At 38.6% G+C, this 16,457-nt stretch overlaps 1 protein-coding gene across 2 annotated transcripts; it reads left to right on the top strand.

Annotated features, from left to right (window-relative positions):
- The first annotated feature begins 683 nt into the window (after nucleotides 1-683).
- Nucleotides 684-15,865, top strand: septin7b (septin 7b). Of its 2 annotated transcripts, XM_077575168.1 has the most exons (14): nucleotides 684-1,019; nucleotides 2,182-2,284; nucleotides 4,256-4,362; nucleotides 5,892-5,992; nucleotides 6,133-6,267; nucleotides 9,014-9,131; nucleotides 9,229-9,321; nucleotides 10,590-10,686; nucleotides 11,759-11,810; nucleotides 11,898-12,026; nucleotides 12,931-12,951; nucleotides 13,800-13,935; nucleotides 14,177-14,319; nucleotides 14,708-15,865. In XM_077575168.1, the coding sequence occupies exons 2-14, from the start codon at nucleotides 2,275-2,277 to the stop codon at nucleotides 14,745-14,747; spliced, it is 1,182 nt and encodes a 393-aa protein (XP_077431294.1). In that variant the 5' UTR covers nucleotides 684-1,019; nucleotides 2,182-2,274; the 3' UTR covers nucleotides 14,748-15,865. The 2 variants fall into 2 exon arrangements, with proteins under 2 accessions (XP_077431294.1, XP_077431295.1); XM_077575169.1 differs by lacking the exon at nucleotides 12,931-12,951 and having other exon boundaries at nucleotides 686-1,019.
- The last annotated feature ends 592 nt before the right edge of the window (nucleotides 15,866-16,457 follow it).

Below are 16,457 nucleotides of genomic sequence, written 5' to 3'. Positions count from 1 at the left end.
CTAGCTAATGTAAAACGCTAAAAACTAATATAATATAATAAGCTAAAAAACATACATACATACATACATAGCATCTTAACCGTTAATTCATGTTTGAGCGCAAAAGTTTGCAATACACATGACAGGCAATATAAAAATCTCTCATTCATGGTTCATTTGCCTTTATTTTTATTTTTTATTTTATGAATTATGAAGAGCATTTATGTGTAATAAATGTGATGTTTATTGTAATGCGGATTCATTTATTGCTTGTTTTTGTAAAAAAAAAAAATGCATGGGAAGTAGACAAAATAGGGCAAAAAACAATCACATATTCTATCGCAGTATTGAGGAGAAAAAAAATCAAAATTAGAATAGCTAACTTTTCTAAATTGTTCGGCCCTAATTCATACTACGTTTTGTGTTGCATATCTTGCGTGTTACTCACATGCGCAATTTTACGCATTAGACGCAAACTCGTCGATTAAAAACACTACGCATGTGCACTTCCATTCCAGACGGTGACCCTGTTTGTTTTTTGTTTTCATGATTGACGGGAACCAGCAAACAAATAGTATCACCCCTGACGGGCAGTGTTGCTCAAAATGCAGTGGGTGTACTAGAATGCTGTCGTCCATGGCCGCCACTTCCTCTAGCAGATGTGTCAGACGCGGTTAGCTTTTGGGGAAATAACGTGTGTGATAGGAAAAATGCATTTATTAATGACCATTCCACCGAGCGCACGTGGGCGGCTGGAGGAGATGCTCTTCCCGCCTCCGAGCTTGAGGCAAACACAGAAATAAATGGCCTTTTTCTTCTTCACATAAAAGGAGCAAATGTTGTGAAAAACACAGCGTGCAGGTCAAATGTCTCTTGATACTGGAGGATTTACAGCATAGGACAGCAGTTGTGAGACAGCGAGGTATGTTTGTCATGTGGTCTAATACTCATTTTGTGTTGTTGTTTTTTTTCATCTCTCTTTTCCATTTGCTTCCTGGCGCCGGACCGTTCCTTCCCACGCTGATCTGCATAAAACAGCTGTAAGTATTAAAATCATCCTTTTGTGGTTGCTTTGCAACAATGAATTATAATTGCAGAGTGGACTACTGTGGACACCCGCAGGCACTCAATTTAAATGCGTGTATAATATTATCAAAAATAAAGTCAGTAAATATGAAGTAGGGCTGAGCAATATTAGCTTAAATATAATTTAGAAAAAAGTCTTTAAAAAAATATTTTTGGGGCAAAACTCGTTTTTTTTTTGATAAATAAATTCTTCCCCATTGAATTCGCTGTGTAGGTAAACGTAAAAAAGAAAATTAGCTATTTAATTTGTACTCTTATCCACTTTATGAAGTAATGTCAAATGTAGACAAACTGGTTTGCTACCAAGCTACTTATCTGCCTTAGTAGCGGGTCTGTATTTATTTCACCGATTGTAGAGATGTTAACTCAGGTAGCTGGTTGCAAATGTTTATTTTAAAACAGCGTTATAGTAATATCGGTGTTTGCTGTAGGCCTGTGCAATCGAAATTCAATTACTGTACAATTTCAATTATTATGGTCCACAATTAAAAAATTGGCATAATCGTGAACAAAAATAAAAGATTATTAATACTAATTGTTGTTTAAATATGTATATTTGTACCTATTTTATTTTAAAATAACTAATTTAATAAATATTATTTGGTCCTATTAACTTGCATAATTATAGTGTTTCAAATATTTTTTTTGTCTTAATATTTTATTACGGTTAAACATTTTCTTTTTTTGTACCACAAAACAAATGATCTTCCTAATTGTGATTTCAGCTATTACCAAATTAATCGTGATTAATATATTCTTCATAATCGAGCAGCCTTAGTTTCCTCTAAATTCGTTTAGGAGTGGCGGCCCGCCAATCCTAAATCCTAGCTGCCGCTAATTTCTAATGAACACATTCGGAGGCTGTGTGTGGCATGCAATGTTACAGCGGATGGATAGTGGGAAAGATGACCATTAGACACCATCGGTAATTTCTTGAGTTTCGTGAACGGCCGATCCATTGACGTGATATAGCTCAGGTTTGTCGTACTTCACTTCCAGTGTTGAAACAGTAATTCAGAAGAGGACATTAAATGCTGATTTTTTTTTTTACTCTGCTGTCAAATATCTTGATTAATTGCTAATTATGATTTCTCCTAATGTTTGTTTGTCTTGCAGCAGCAAAAGAACCTAGAAGGATATGTCGGCTTCGCAAGCCTCCCCAACCAAGTGTACAGGAAGTCGGTCAAGAGGGGCTTTGAGTTCACCCTGATGGTCGTTGGTAAGAGCGCAAGCTGCCTGCCTTCTTGTTGTTCTTTCAATTGTCTCATTGTGTCCCAGAGGCGCTTGGCATTTCGATGTCTTCACTGTGGGTTTGTTTAGTTGAGACAAGATTGCGTCTTTTTCTTGTGCGAGTGTGTGTGTAGCCGTATTTATACACTTGAGGACAAGCCCCCCGCTTTGTCCACGCCAAGTGAAAAAGCTGCGGAGGCGGCTCGGAATAATCTGCGACATCATCTTGCAGAAACACTGCTGGGGGGAAAAAAATGCAGAGATTCTTCTCCGGCTCATCAGTTTGGAGGGAAAATGTTTGCTCGGGTCAAAAGCATTTCCTGCGCAGGGAGCGAGTTTTCATAAAGGCGCGTCTCTAAGAATAGCTTGCGCCGCTCGCATTGGAACTTTTGCTTAACAAGCAGCTGGACACGGTCCAAACGTGTGAGTGAGAGCATCATTGACGAGAGATGAGACCTTCTGTTTCTTTTCATGTTTTTTCCCCCCTACCAAATAGTCATATTAAGTATCCCCCCATTTATCACATGACAGTGTGGTGAGCTAGTGGTTAGCTTGTCGCCTCACAGTTCTGAAGTTCTGGGTTCCTTCCTCCTCTCGCCTAAATGCAAGCAGGCTACTTTAAGGTGAAACAATTAATTGAAATAAATCTAATAAATAAAATATGGAAGTAGACAACTATAAGCAATAAGCATTAGTACACACTGCTGCTACAAAAAAAGTCATTTTGCCATGATGTCGATGTCCCGTTGTGTTTGGAACAAATTTTCTCATTTTGGGCACGATTGCAGAATGTGAGCCGACATGGAAAAGGTTTTAGAGGCTCATTTTTAGTGAACAGCTTGTTTTCTTTGTGTTGCCACACTCTCGCGAACACACACGCACACACACACACGCACACACATTGAGTGTTGTGCTTGTCTTGGCTGTGCTTCGCATGGAGCCCACATGGCCCTGCAGTGCAATACAGGACATCACCAAGTGAGGAGGTGTGAGTGAAGAAGCGTCCATCTTTTTATCCTCTCACTGTAGCGAGATTTATTTATTTTTTTGCAAAAACCCTGCAACATATTCAACCCTCTTTCTGTTGAACGTTAGCCAGGCAGGACCAGGATCAATGTTCACGGGAGCTCATGAGCCTTTGGACCGTGTCCATGTTGGAGCGCCACAGCTTGACAAGGCTCCAGAGTAACACAATGAGATGCTCTGTTGGCTGTCCAATAACCATTAACATACACAGATGCTTGTGTACGGCTTTGTTGCTTTAAAAAAAATATATATATATATATAAAATCCCAGAAAAACAAAAGAAAAAAAGCCCAAAATATTGCGGGGGGTGGGAAGGGGAGATATAAAAGTACTGGTGGAAAAACGGAGATATAAAATCCTGGAAAAACAAAAGAAACCCCCCCAATTTTTTTTAAATATATATTATGGGGGTGGAGGGGGGGAACCAGGGGATATGTAAAATCAGCGTAAAACGAAAGAAAAAAACCCCAAATATTGGGGGTGGGAAAGGGGCGAGATATATAATTTATGTGTGTGTGTGTGTGTGTGTGTGTGTGGGGGGGGGGGGTTTAGAAATGTCAAATCCCGGGAAAAAAACTAAAGGAAAAAAAGCCCCAAAATATTGGGGGGGAAACGGGGGAGATATAAAATCCTGGGAAAACAAAAGAAAAAAAGGCTAAAATATGGGGGGGGGGTTGGAAAGGGGCGACATATAAAATTATTGGGGGGGGGGGGGGGAAACGGGGGAGATATAAAATCCCGGGGTGGGAAAAAAAAGAAGAAGAAAAAAAATAATAATAAAATAAAATCCAGGGGTGGGTGCCCAAAATATTGAGAGAGAAAAAAATTCAACTGTAATTATGCGAACCTGCGCGAATGCGGCGGGTAGACTGTATTGTACTACATTTCCATTTTTTTATTGTTAAATTCTTAACCTCGACTACTCTTCCTCCAGGTGAGTCAGGGCTGGGCAAATCCACGCTGATCAACTCCCTCTTCCTCACCGATCTGTACTCATCAGAGTATCCCGGACCTTCGCATCGAATCAAGAAGACTGTCCAGGTAGGTTTTAGTCGAGACACAAACTGGGCTGCTTCTTTCAAAAACATTCTATGGGAAACAAATGTCACGGAGGATTACTTATGTTTTTAGCATTGAAAGAATGTGTTGTCCAAATATTTTTCATTTACACCAGTCTCGATTGCCATAGAAGATAGCGAGTATATTTTTGCTTAGTCCTGCTGCTGTTCAATGTCAGCTGCTCACAACCTTGACGTCTCTCAGTAATTACACAAATGTGACCCTGTCTGTCTGTCTCGTCGGTGACGACACCAGTGTTTGTATGTTCTACCAGTTCTTCAGCATAGTTAGCTAATAGCATAGCGTGATGATGACCTGTTCTGACATGTCGCCGGCCGCGCACGTGTGCGCACACATGTGACGATAGCCGGCAGCACTAATGATTTTACAGAGAGACCTCCAAAGTGCAGTGCAATTGGCTCATTGGAATCAATTATATTGGTCCAGATTCCAAAACACATTAACCATGCAGAGACAATGTTAACACGCCATTAACCCTAATAAAAGTAACAGCAGAGGTTAACATCCTAATATTGATGCAATGAAACAAAAAGATGACTCGTATTCTTTGCTTACAAACAAGTCATTTAAAACCATAGGAATGGGAAACAAACAGGAAGTGGACAACTTAGCAAAATAAAAACAGAACTAGCATTTCGTAATCGATTCTCATTTAGTACGATTCAGAATCGATTTTAGATGTCCCAAAATCGATTTTATTTAAATTATTTTATACTGTCTTCCCTTTTCTTTGTGTGTGTCTTTATTGGGAGCGCTGTTCATGTTGTACCCGATTTGGCCACTTAGGGGCAGTGTGGTTCCACGCGGTCTGATACACTGTTAAGTTGTAGCCAGTTAAGAGAGTAGAAGGAAAAAGTCACGATCAAGTTATTCCAATAAAAGTTGTTTTTTTGCAGCGTGGAGCCGTTCTTTTGAGTGATAAAAGTGCCCCGAGTAGAGCACTAATTAGCATTACCGAGTTAGACTGGAGTAGATCATTACGATTCCTTGAACATCTATAAATTGAAGCAAAAATCACGCAATCAAATCATTTTTAATCAAAAATCGTACACCTGAAAATATGAATCGAATCGTTAGACATTTAAAGATTCCCACCCCTATTTCATAGTAACATCCGGTGAGCGGCTAACCCAGTAAGTTAACATAGCAGTCGACTTTCTTACAGAGCACATACAATCTGTCCACATCAACGGTTGTTTGTCCACAAAAAGCTTGTCAACTACAGCTGCAGTTGAGTATCAAGCTAATGGAAAAACTGTGCTAAAGTGACTGTTTAGCTTGAGCGACTAGCACAAAAAGCTAAACCTACATCGTCACTTACGGAGTGTCCACATCGGATACCTTTTGTCCACAAAAAGCTTCTCAAGACAGAGAATCGAGCTGATAGGAAACAAAGAAGGAGTTGACATTTTGTAAAACAAGCAACGCTTCGTGTAGGACTGCATTTATCAACTAGTAGGACAACCTTAACACCGTCCGCCCTGTGTCAGGTGGAACAATCCAAAGTGCTAATCAAGGAAGGTGGCGTGCAGCTGTTGCTCACGATCGTCGACACCCCGGGCTTTGGTGATGCCGTCGACAACAGCAACTGGTAAGGATTTACGCCTCTTCAGCTTGACACTCTCAAAATGACTTCATCCATCACACACCATAACATCTCCACACTACCCATAATTCACCCTGGCGACGAGGTCTGTTTCTTAACGCTGTTGCGTGCGTTTGTGTGCACAGCTGGCAGCCAATCATCGACCACATCGACAGCAAGTTCGAGGACTACCTGAATTCGGAATCGCGGGTGAACAGACGGCAGATGCCCGACAGCCGAATTCATTGCTGCCTCTACTTCATCGCGCCCTCGGGACACGGGTGAGTGGCGCAAACTCACGATGCTAGCATGCGAAGCTAAAGTAGCATTCTGTATCACCACCACAGACTTATATCTGAATGGTCTGTCAATCGGACCCTCGTGGCTGAAGCCAGAGGGCAGCCATCTTACGTTGCCACTTTTGTTGTTGTTTTTTTCCCCTTTGCTTTATTTTACGCTAGGATCACTGTATGGAGTAGTGTGTGGGCAGCCATCTTACGTTGCCACTTCTGTTATCATTTTCCTTTACTGAAAACATTGTTATCGATGCATGTTTTACGCTAGGATCAGTTGTATGGATTGAGGGCAGCCATCTTACGTTGCCACTTCTATTTTTTATTTTTGCTGAAAACAAAACTTATCAAAGCATGTTTTACGCTAGGATCAGTTGTATGGATTGAGGGCAGCCATCTTACGTTGCCACTTCTATTTTTTATTTTTGCTGAAAACAAAACTTATCAATGCATGTTTTATGCTAGGATCCCTGTGTTCATGAGTCATGAAAGCCGCTCAAAGAGCCAACTTGACTTTGCATCGAAAAGGAATCAAATCTATATGCATCATGGCAGATTGCCTGCAGTGTGGCGTGGGCACACACTAATAATGAGGCCAGTGTCCTCTTTTACGAGACACCGTGTTTGTGCAAGCTGTGTCCTCAGGCTGCACTCTCGCCTTCGAGCACATGCCGGGCGGGACTCATGAGGTTACACTACACTTTTTCTTTCACATTTTTTTTGACAGACAATTTGGCTGTTAAATCATCCCCAAATTCTTTCCATATAGCACAGCTACCGCACACGTGTTTTCAATCAAATGGCTCGACGTGAAGCCACAGATAAAAAAGGCAAACTTGATACTTGGTGGCTTTGCATTTCTGCTGAAAGTACTGCGGAAAGAAGCACATAAAAGTCCATCAAACCGAATAGCTTAATATTCTAAAGGGGGAGGAGCCCCCTATGTCAAAAATGATAAGCATGCTGCTCATGTGCATATTTGTGGTTTGTCTTTATTCAATTGAGATTTGTTGCAACTTGCACAAGGTTTTGCTTTTTAAAGGATTGCTGTCGGATATGGATGCCAGATGATGAGCAAATATTTAGGTCACACAGCATTTTAAAAGGGGAAGTTGATGATATTTATTTATTTATTTGTGCCCTCACTAGTCTTTGAGGTTAATATTGCGTTCATAGAATAAGAATTCCATCCATTTTCATCACTCAAAAAAGGCAGCGCCATTTCATCCTATATTCCTCTGCTGTCGACTGAAATTGACGTCGCATTGAGTGTCTCGCCTGTTCTGTTTATCTTGTAACGTTTTTTTTTTATGTGTTAAATTATATATATTTGATCAGATTTTCATTTAATTTTGTGACCAAAAAGTGCTCCATAAATAACCATCACTAATTACTTACCCCAAGTACATGATTGGTGTACAGCAATTTACGTTTTTTTTTTGTGTTGACCCTTTGTGCCAATGAAAATTTAAACAAAAGTAAAATGATATCCAAACATTCCGTGTGAGTCTGCCATAAATGTCCCGGGTTATTTATCCAGCTCGCAGACGGGCCAAGAATAACTCTCTTGCTTTTCTCATGACTGCGAGGTCACTCTGACATGCCGAACATCCGCATGCTGTCACAGATGCTTTCTAACTTTGTGTGCTTTAATTCCAAGAATCCCAAAAGGATTAATCATGAACTGAGAGCGTTTTTCGTTTTTTATTGTAAACTGGTAGGTACGGCGTGGGACTTCTTGTTTCCCATATTTCATGGCTTCATTATAAAATAAAATAAAAACAGCTGTAGTGTTCAATTTTTAACCTGTTAAAACAGAAATGTGTCTTTTTCATGCAGCTTATGCTTTGGATGACATAGATCGTATTGTGGCCCTCGAGTGTATTAAACAGAATTCCAAGTTTGTACTAATTTTAAAACATTTTGTGTTCCAGGCTATAAAACTCTCACACAATGTTCATAATTGTGACATACAACCTGGAAAAACACACAAGACAAAAACAGCCGCATTGTGACCATTATTCTGCAAAAAACAAAATGCTCTAAAGGAATATGTTGTCATTAGTTTTCATAATGAAACATGTTCATTTTACTCAAACATATCCACAAAATCACTGTTTCTGTTATTTTTTTATATTTTTCTTCATCATGAAGCTTCATGAAGCATTTGCGATATTTATTTTGCTCCTCTAGATGGTGCTCCCGACTTAAAGACAAAACTAGTGCAATGGAAATTGATTACATTTTCACTGCAATTGTTTTTATTTTTTTAAACATATATCACAAGTGCTTCATGAAGCTTCATTTGTCTAAAAATCTGAGAAACTGATATTTTTGCAGTAACGTTTTTGTGTTTTGTTTTGTGTCTAGTTAACCTAGGGATGGTTTGAACTCTTAGTTTTGTTTGACTTTTGAAGAAACTGATTACATTTCCACTGCAAAAAAAACCTTAAGTGTTTCATGAAGCTTCATTTGTCCGTTACTAAAAATCAGAGAAACTGATATTTTTGCAGTAATGTTTCGTTTTATATCTAGTTAACCAATGGGTGGTTTGAACTGTTAATTTTGTTTGTCTTTTGAGGCACAATTTTCCAAATTGTGCAAGATATCGGCCATTTAACCTCACTTTGTGATCCTATCAATTAATATGAGAGTAGACTTTGAATATGTTTTATCTTTTATGTTTATTATCAGTAGGGCTAACGTCCAGTTGTTTGTGTTTTCGTGGCCGCAGCTTGAAGCCCCTGGACATCGAGTTCATGAAGCGTCTGCACGAGAAAGTCAACGTCATCCCGCTGATCGCCAAAGCAGACACACTTACGCCAGAGGAATGCCAGCAGTTCAAGAAGCAGGTCAACACTTTCCATTGCCCTCAACAACAACAAAAAAAAAGTCCCTCAGGCTCTTCCAGTTGTGGACATCCTAAAATGGCGTCTCTCTTGCCTGCAGATCATGCGGGAGATTCAGGAACACAAGATCAAGATCTACGAGTTCCCCGAGACGGATGACGAAGAGGAGAACCGTCTAGTGAAGAAGATCAAGGTGGGACTTCTGTGCTTGTGCTACTCGCAAAAAGTTCAGGATATTGGGCTTTTGGGGACATTTTAAGATGAGCTAAAAATGCGTTATACCTTGAGAGGTGAACTTCTCAAATTTAGATGACTTTTTTTCCGCCACTTTACATGGACTGTAAGTGTCACCGAAAGTCATCAACAGGTTGCAGAAAATAGGCTGAAAGTGTCAGAGAAATACGGAAGCGTATTGCATTCACTTAAAAAAAAAACATTTTGTGTTTTTATTTTTTATTTTCTGTTTTTCAGATTTTTTTATTCTGTTTTACTGAATTTTTTTTTTTTTTTTTATCTGAAAAACGGGGAAAAAATATTCAGAAAAACTACTCAGAAAAAAATATTCTGAAAAACGGGGGAATTTTTTTATTTATTTTTTAAACAGGAAAAATAATTATTACAGAGCACCAGCTTCTGTTTTTCTGAGTTTTTTTTCACTGTATACTATCGTTCTAATGTAAGCTAGGTTGATCGTTTTATAGAGCATGTAAGTATACAAACATGTCAATCGATCGGCATGATTTTAGTAAGCTAACACTTACGTTTCTACGGAAGTGTATTAAATGTGGGAAAGTGTCCGTCATTAAAAGATGGTGCTCTATTTTTCGGAATATTTTTAAAAAATTTGTTGAATAATTTCCCACCCTGTTTTTCAAAATATTTTATTTCGGTTTAACTAGTTAAAGTATTAGTATTTTTTCCTCCTGTTTTTCAGAATAATTTATTTTCTTGTTTTTCTTTATTTTCTTGTTTTTCACATTTTTTTCTTTTTTTATGACAGAAAAGAATATTCAGTACAACAGAATTTTTTTTTTTTAGAAAAACAGAACATTTCTTTTTTTCTTTTTTTTATACACCAAAAAACAAACCTACCCCCCAAAAAAAGGTAAGAAAAAACAGGTTTACTTCATTTTTTTCAAGTAAATGCAATACGCTTCTGTATAGAAAGGCATAGAAGTGTGTATGTCCTTGAATTAGAATTTTGCCAAATCGAATGAACAATACTGAACTCTCCTGGAAAAAAGAAAAAAAACAAAAAACAAAAAAAAGAATTTTGCCATTCAACTCCTTGTTGGAGAACAGCAAGTTGCTCAATAACTACTGAAACATTGAACAGTTGGACATGTGCATTCCAAAGTTTACAGAAGTTCGCCTGAGTTCATCTTGAAATTTCACTTTTGTATCTCTGGGGATGATAACATGACTTCACCTGTACTTAAAGAATGTGAATTTTGTTTCCAGGACAAACTTCCGTTGGCCGTGGTGGGAAGCAACACCATCATCGAGGTGAACAGCAAGCGCGTCAGGGGACGACAGTACCCGTGGGGGGTCGCAGAAGGTTTGGGCCTACTTTTTAAAGACATGCAACACACATGCACATAGCACTCTCGTCACACTTAACTCATTCACTGCCATTGACATTGTTAACAAGAGTATGAAATTAATTAATTTAATTAATTACAATAAAATAAATGTATTCGCCTGACTCCCTGAATTTTTTAAAATCTTTTCCTTTTTTTTATTCATTCACTGCCATTGACAGCTATAAACGTCCAAAATTCATTTGAACTATTTTTATTAGTTTAACATTTTTTTCACTTTTGTTAAGAGTATGAAAACCTAGAATTGTTTTATTGTACATTTAGAACCGATGTAAAATTTTTGATTAAACGTGAGTTAATTAGTGAAGTCATGCGATTACTTACAATTTTAAAAAATAATCGGCTGACACCCTGAATTCTTAACTCTTTGACTGCCAGACGTTTTCAGAAAAGGGATGCCGTGTGTGCCAGCCGATTTAAGCATTTTTGACTGATCTTTCAAGGTTCACAGAAAATTATGTGTTTGGACTATGGAAACACACATACTACCAAATGAAAGATTGGACTCTCATCTTTCATCAGAAAAAAAAGTTTGTTTCTACCGTATTCCGTTTTTCAGTAATCAACAATAGAAAATGGTTAGTTTCATCTCTGTTTTGAAAAAAAAACGTATTTTAACGTCTTTGGCACTCCTCCATAGGATTTTACTAAACGTTATTTAACGTTTTTGGCAGTCAAAGAGTTAAAAAAAAATTTTTTTTAATGAACTTATGGAAGTGAATGAGTTAATGATAAAGAGTAACAAATGGGGAATGAAAGAGGAAGGGTGATGCAGCATTTTACACTCATTCTGTCTATAATTGTTTTTATTAAGTGGCCATGATGGCTTGGTGCCATTTCAGTTATAGGTAGTTTTTAGTTGGTTGTTTAATTTTATGCTGGATAGGTGAGGTTACTCAATGTGTATACAAACAATCTGTAATCCTTTAAATTAAAATGTCTTTTTTATTTTATTTTTTATCTTGCTATACTTATGAGCCTATAAGGGCGTTAGATAATTTTTTTTGCTGACTTTGTTTATCCTCCTAGTTGAGAACAGTGACCACTGCGACTTCACCATCCTCAGGGACATGCTCATCAGGTACTCCTCCATTGGCACATATTCCAGGCGAATATGCCTACCCACGCTGCAAAACAAATCTAAACGAAACGCTGGTTGTCTACACAGGACTCACATGCAGGACTTGAAGGACGTGACAAACAACGTCCACTATGAGAACTACCGCAGCAGGAAGCTGGCTGCCGTCACTTACAACGGCGTGGAGAACAACAGGGCCAAGGGACAACTGTCCACCAAGTAAGCTGCACTCAGTTCTTATACAACATACACTTCTTAAAAAAAAGTTAAGGGTATTGGACTCTGGGGTGAAATGTCAGGATGAACTTTTAATGCATTGTAACATTTACAGATGAAATGAAGGGGAAGTCAACCCCCCCACCCGCCACCCCACCCACACATTTTTTTATTTATTTTTTTACAATATGTTCTATGCAGCCCCACTAGTCTAAATATGGTATTCTGGTTAATATTGCTTTATTGGAATATGAGTTCAGCAGCAAAATCTAGCCATTTTTTCCCCATCTCAGGAGGCGGCCATTTTGCCACTTGTCAACTGAAGATGACATCAATGTTGCTCAGTTCTCAGGTAACAACCAATCACAGCACAGCTTCAGAAAACAGGTGAGCTCTGATTGGTTGTTGCCTGAGCAACTGCGGTGTCATCTTCAGTCAACAGCAAGTGGCAAAATGGCCGCCCCCTGAGATGGACAAAAACAGCTGGATTTTGCTTTATAACTCATATTCCTAAAATGTAATATTAATCAGAATGTCATGTTCAGACTAGTGAGGTCACATATAACATATTATTGTCAAGAAATGTTTCAGGCTTCCTCTTTGATGTCTGTTAGTGTTGTTAGTCAAAATGTACTGAAATGTTGCACAGTTGAAAATTCAGAAGTTTACAAAAGGTCAAATTAAGTTTATCTGCGAAGGTTTTAGTGCCTTTGAGCTTCATTGTGAAATTTCACCTCGACAGTAGTGTGTTTGTGTGTTTAACATAACACAATATAAGTTTTGTAGTTTTAGCCCTCAGCGCTAACACGCTAATCTAACACGCAGCTCACGATGTGCGACGACACGCCTTGTAGTGCATGAGCTCATCATTGCATGCCGTGTGTTTGTTTTGTGCCGTCTTTTTTAGACTTGACGCAGTCGAAGGAATGTAAGTGGTCATCTTTTTTTTTGGTTCTTACCATTTTTTTCACACCTTATCTCTGTCATTCCTCTGTTGTTTCCTGTCGGCTTTACCGCCTCGTCCCTGCACCCTCCCAATTAAGCACCCATGGCTCTGTTTGTAATCGCTCTTCTGTCTTTCTGTGGGCTCTCATAAAGAGAGATGTCGCAATCTAAGCGTGATACACACATTTGAGATTTTTTTTTTTTTTTTTTTTTCACTGTCTGGTGTAGTGGCTGCGTGGTATATGCTAGTTACGTGGTTGATGGTGTAAGCAAGGCCCACAGTTTGGATTTGGAGTCTACTAAACAATCGCAGTAATGCTTGTTGATGACATCATTGTGTCTGCATCAGTGTAAAAAAATAAAATGCTTCAAGAACATCTGACCACTACAAGATTAAAAAGTATCGTTATCACTAAAAGAGGATGAGCCATAAGCCATGCTAACCGCTAAGCTAATGCGAAATGGATTGCAACAAAACACCAGAATATGTGCTTACGTAGTACAATACTGTATGTACACTTTGAAAAATAGTCAGAACTGTTGTTACAGCGGCGCCAACTTTGAACAGCGAATTAGCTGGTAAATTAAGCATCTAAATGAAAAATGATAAACCACCTACACCGTAGACACACACCGCACAAATGTGTGTACCCTGCTTCGATAGGGCATGCGATCCAGTCAGCATGTTTCCAGGTCCAACTGCCGATTCGTCTCTATTCCACTGCTCTCTTCTTCTCCTCCGTGCGCATGAACCCTTTTTGAAAAGCCCCGTTCGTGGTGGTAAATCGTGCGCGTGTGTGTGTGTGTGTGTGTGTGTGTGTGCTCGTCTAGGAGTCCCCTGGCCCAGATGGAAGAGGAGCGGCGGGAGCACGTGACCAAGATGAAGAAGATGGAGATGGAGATGGAGCAGGTCTTTGAGATGAAAGTCAAGGAGAAAGTGCAGAAGCTCAAGGACTCTGAAGCAGAGGTAATAACACGTGCACACACACACACACGCACACACACGCACACACGGCATAGCGACAACTGATAAGTATTAAATATAATTCAGTTCAGTTTCAGTTCATTACTATGAATCATTTTGTGAATTAGCTTGAAATGTCAACAATAAAATACAAATAAAAAAACCCACGGCATTTGTCCTGATTTGCCGTTTTGTCTCCATCAATTGACGCATTTGTGTTGTTGTTGTTTTTTTGCGCGCGTAGCTTCAGCGGCGCCACGAGCAAATGAAGAGGAATCTGGAGGCGCAGCACAAGGAGCTGGAGGAGAAGCGGCGCGTCTTTGAGGAGGAGCGAGCCAACTGGGAAGCCCAGCAGCGCCTGGAGCAGCAGAAACTGGAGGCATCCAGGTCAGACACATTAACATCTATAAAACACGCTATTGTTCCGTCAGGACAGCGAATCCCCCATTTATTATGGCGGTTATGTTCCAAACACCAAAAATGATCATTTTGTTCAACAAAAGTCTGCTACCTTAATGCTAACATAATGTCCATTGCATACTGTAGATGTTAGGTATTGGAAACCATCAAATAGCGTGCAGCAGCAACACAACCCTAATGAATGAATAGTAATAAACCCAAATTAATTGATAAAATTGATTTAATCACCAAGCCCCAAAACAAGCTATCCAAAAATGCTTCTTTTAAAAAAATGATCTTGCAAGTGCTTGGAAAAATGACTTGAATGGGCGCTTGTTTTGTGCAACGTTTACAAATGATGTCGTTTCTTTTCCAGAACTCTGGAGAAGAACAAAAAGAAAGGCAAGATCTTTTAAAGAGACAGTCGTCAAGGACCAGCCCGTGTCCACTTAGTTCTCTTTGCCAACGTTTGCCGCTCAGGGCACCATCAGTGTTTGGCACTGACAAGCCCCCCCCTCCTCCTCTCCCCACCTTAACCCCATCTTCCTCTTCCCCTTGTTCCTGCACCCATTTTGTTGAATGTGTGTGTGTGTGTGTGTCCATTGAAAAACACCCCTGAGACACACTCACACTCAACCTCGGGACTCATCATTGAAGATTGTGTTTACCTTAACAACAGTAAAACATCAAAGTAGAAAAAGGCCAAACCGTTATTATTTTAATTATTATTATTATTATTATTGTTATCGGTGTTGTTCTTACTGTTGTAATACTGGCCCGGCCCCTTCCTGCTGCGCTCATTTTTCCTACCAAGCAAGGTTGCTTTTTAATTTACGTGTTTTTTTTTTTTTTTTTGTTTTTTTTTTGGACGGTTGTACAATCACATTTGTTTACAGGACACAAATAAGAATAAACATTACAATAAAGCGGACGCTCTTCCATGTTTTGATGCAGCGGGAAGTTGAATCTTTTTTGTTCTTGAAAGCACTCGCTGAAGCTATTTAACCCAGTAAAACAACAACAAAAACCTTGGGACATTTTATAGACTCAAATCCTGGCTTAAGCTTCTTTTTTTCTGCAATATAAGAATTTTTTTCCCCCCTATCCACCCTTGTGTGTTTAGCCATCTACCGCTACCATTGGACCACCATTTATATAATGTTAAAAGTATTATATTTCACTTAAGTTTTATTTTTATATATAAATATATACCGAGCCAGCTGAAGTAAGGCCTGCTTTTGTACGTGTAGAAGAAAAATGAATAAAGCTCCTCCGAGACGTGAAAACTGCGTCCACTGTTTATAAAGTTTTATAATCAATAGACGCCACAAAATACAAGATCAAGACAATAATCAACAAAAAGACGGAAATATTTCAGTCACGCTGTGTTCAAATGCCAGTGGGAAATGAAGAGTCAGCACCATGTTTTTTTTCTTTTTCTTTTTTGCTTTTGGCTATGTACTCCATCTCTTGTATTTTTAATGTTATTTTTCATTTGTATTGTACAAAGTCACTTAATAAACCTGTGATCATATCAGGTGACTCAGGTGGCTTCATTGTGGAATGTCACATGCTGGCTTGGAAATCACGACATTAAGGAGTGTTAAGGCCACACCCCAAAAAATTACAAATAAAATTATACAAGAATTTTGTTTGCTTTAAGAAAAAAAAAGTTAAATTTTGGATAACTTGGAAAGTAGTTTTTTTTTTGTAAAGATAGTCAGATTTAAGGAAAAAAAAAATCTTAGTCGTAATTTATTTTACTGGGAAATTTGTAAATTTTGAGACGAATCTAATTTTTTAGGTAGTAAAATATGTATTGTCTTAAATGCTTTTTGCTTGCAGCTTTAAATCGGCAAACTCCCCTCATCAGTTTTTTTTTGTTTTAATATAAGTAATTTTTTGATAAAGTCATAATAAATTGTAATGTTATGGTGGTATGATAAAAGTTTTAAAAAAATAATTTGATTACTGTTTTACAAAAAAAAAATATACTGAATATTATTTTCCTTTTTAGTGTGGCCCTAATACAATACTGTACTGTATAATTTGACATGAACTGTTGCAGGTCTGCAAATTACCACTGGATGTCGCTGTTTTAACATTTGCAAATGGTAGGTTGGTAT

This window comes from Vanacampus margaritifer, chromosome 9 (assembly GCF_051991255.1).
Source record: "Vanacampus margaritifer isolate UIUO_Vmar chromosome 9, RoL_Vmar_1.0, whole genome shotgun sequence".
NCBI classification, from domain to species: Eukaryota; Metazoa; Chordata; class Actinopteri; order Syngnathiformes; family Syngnathidae; genus Vanacampus; species Vanacampus margaritifer.
Note: the sequence above shows the minus strand (reverse complement) of the source record. Positions and strands in the feature narration are given on the sequence as shown.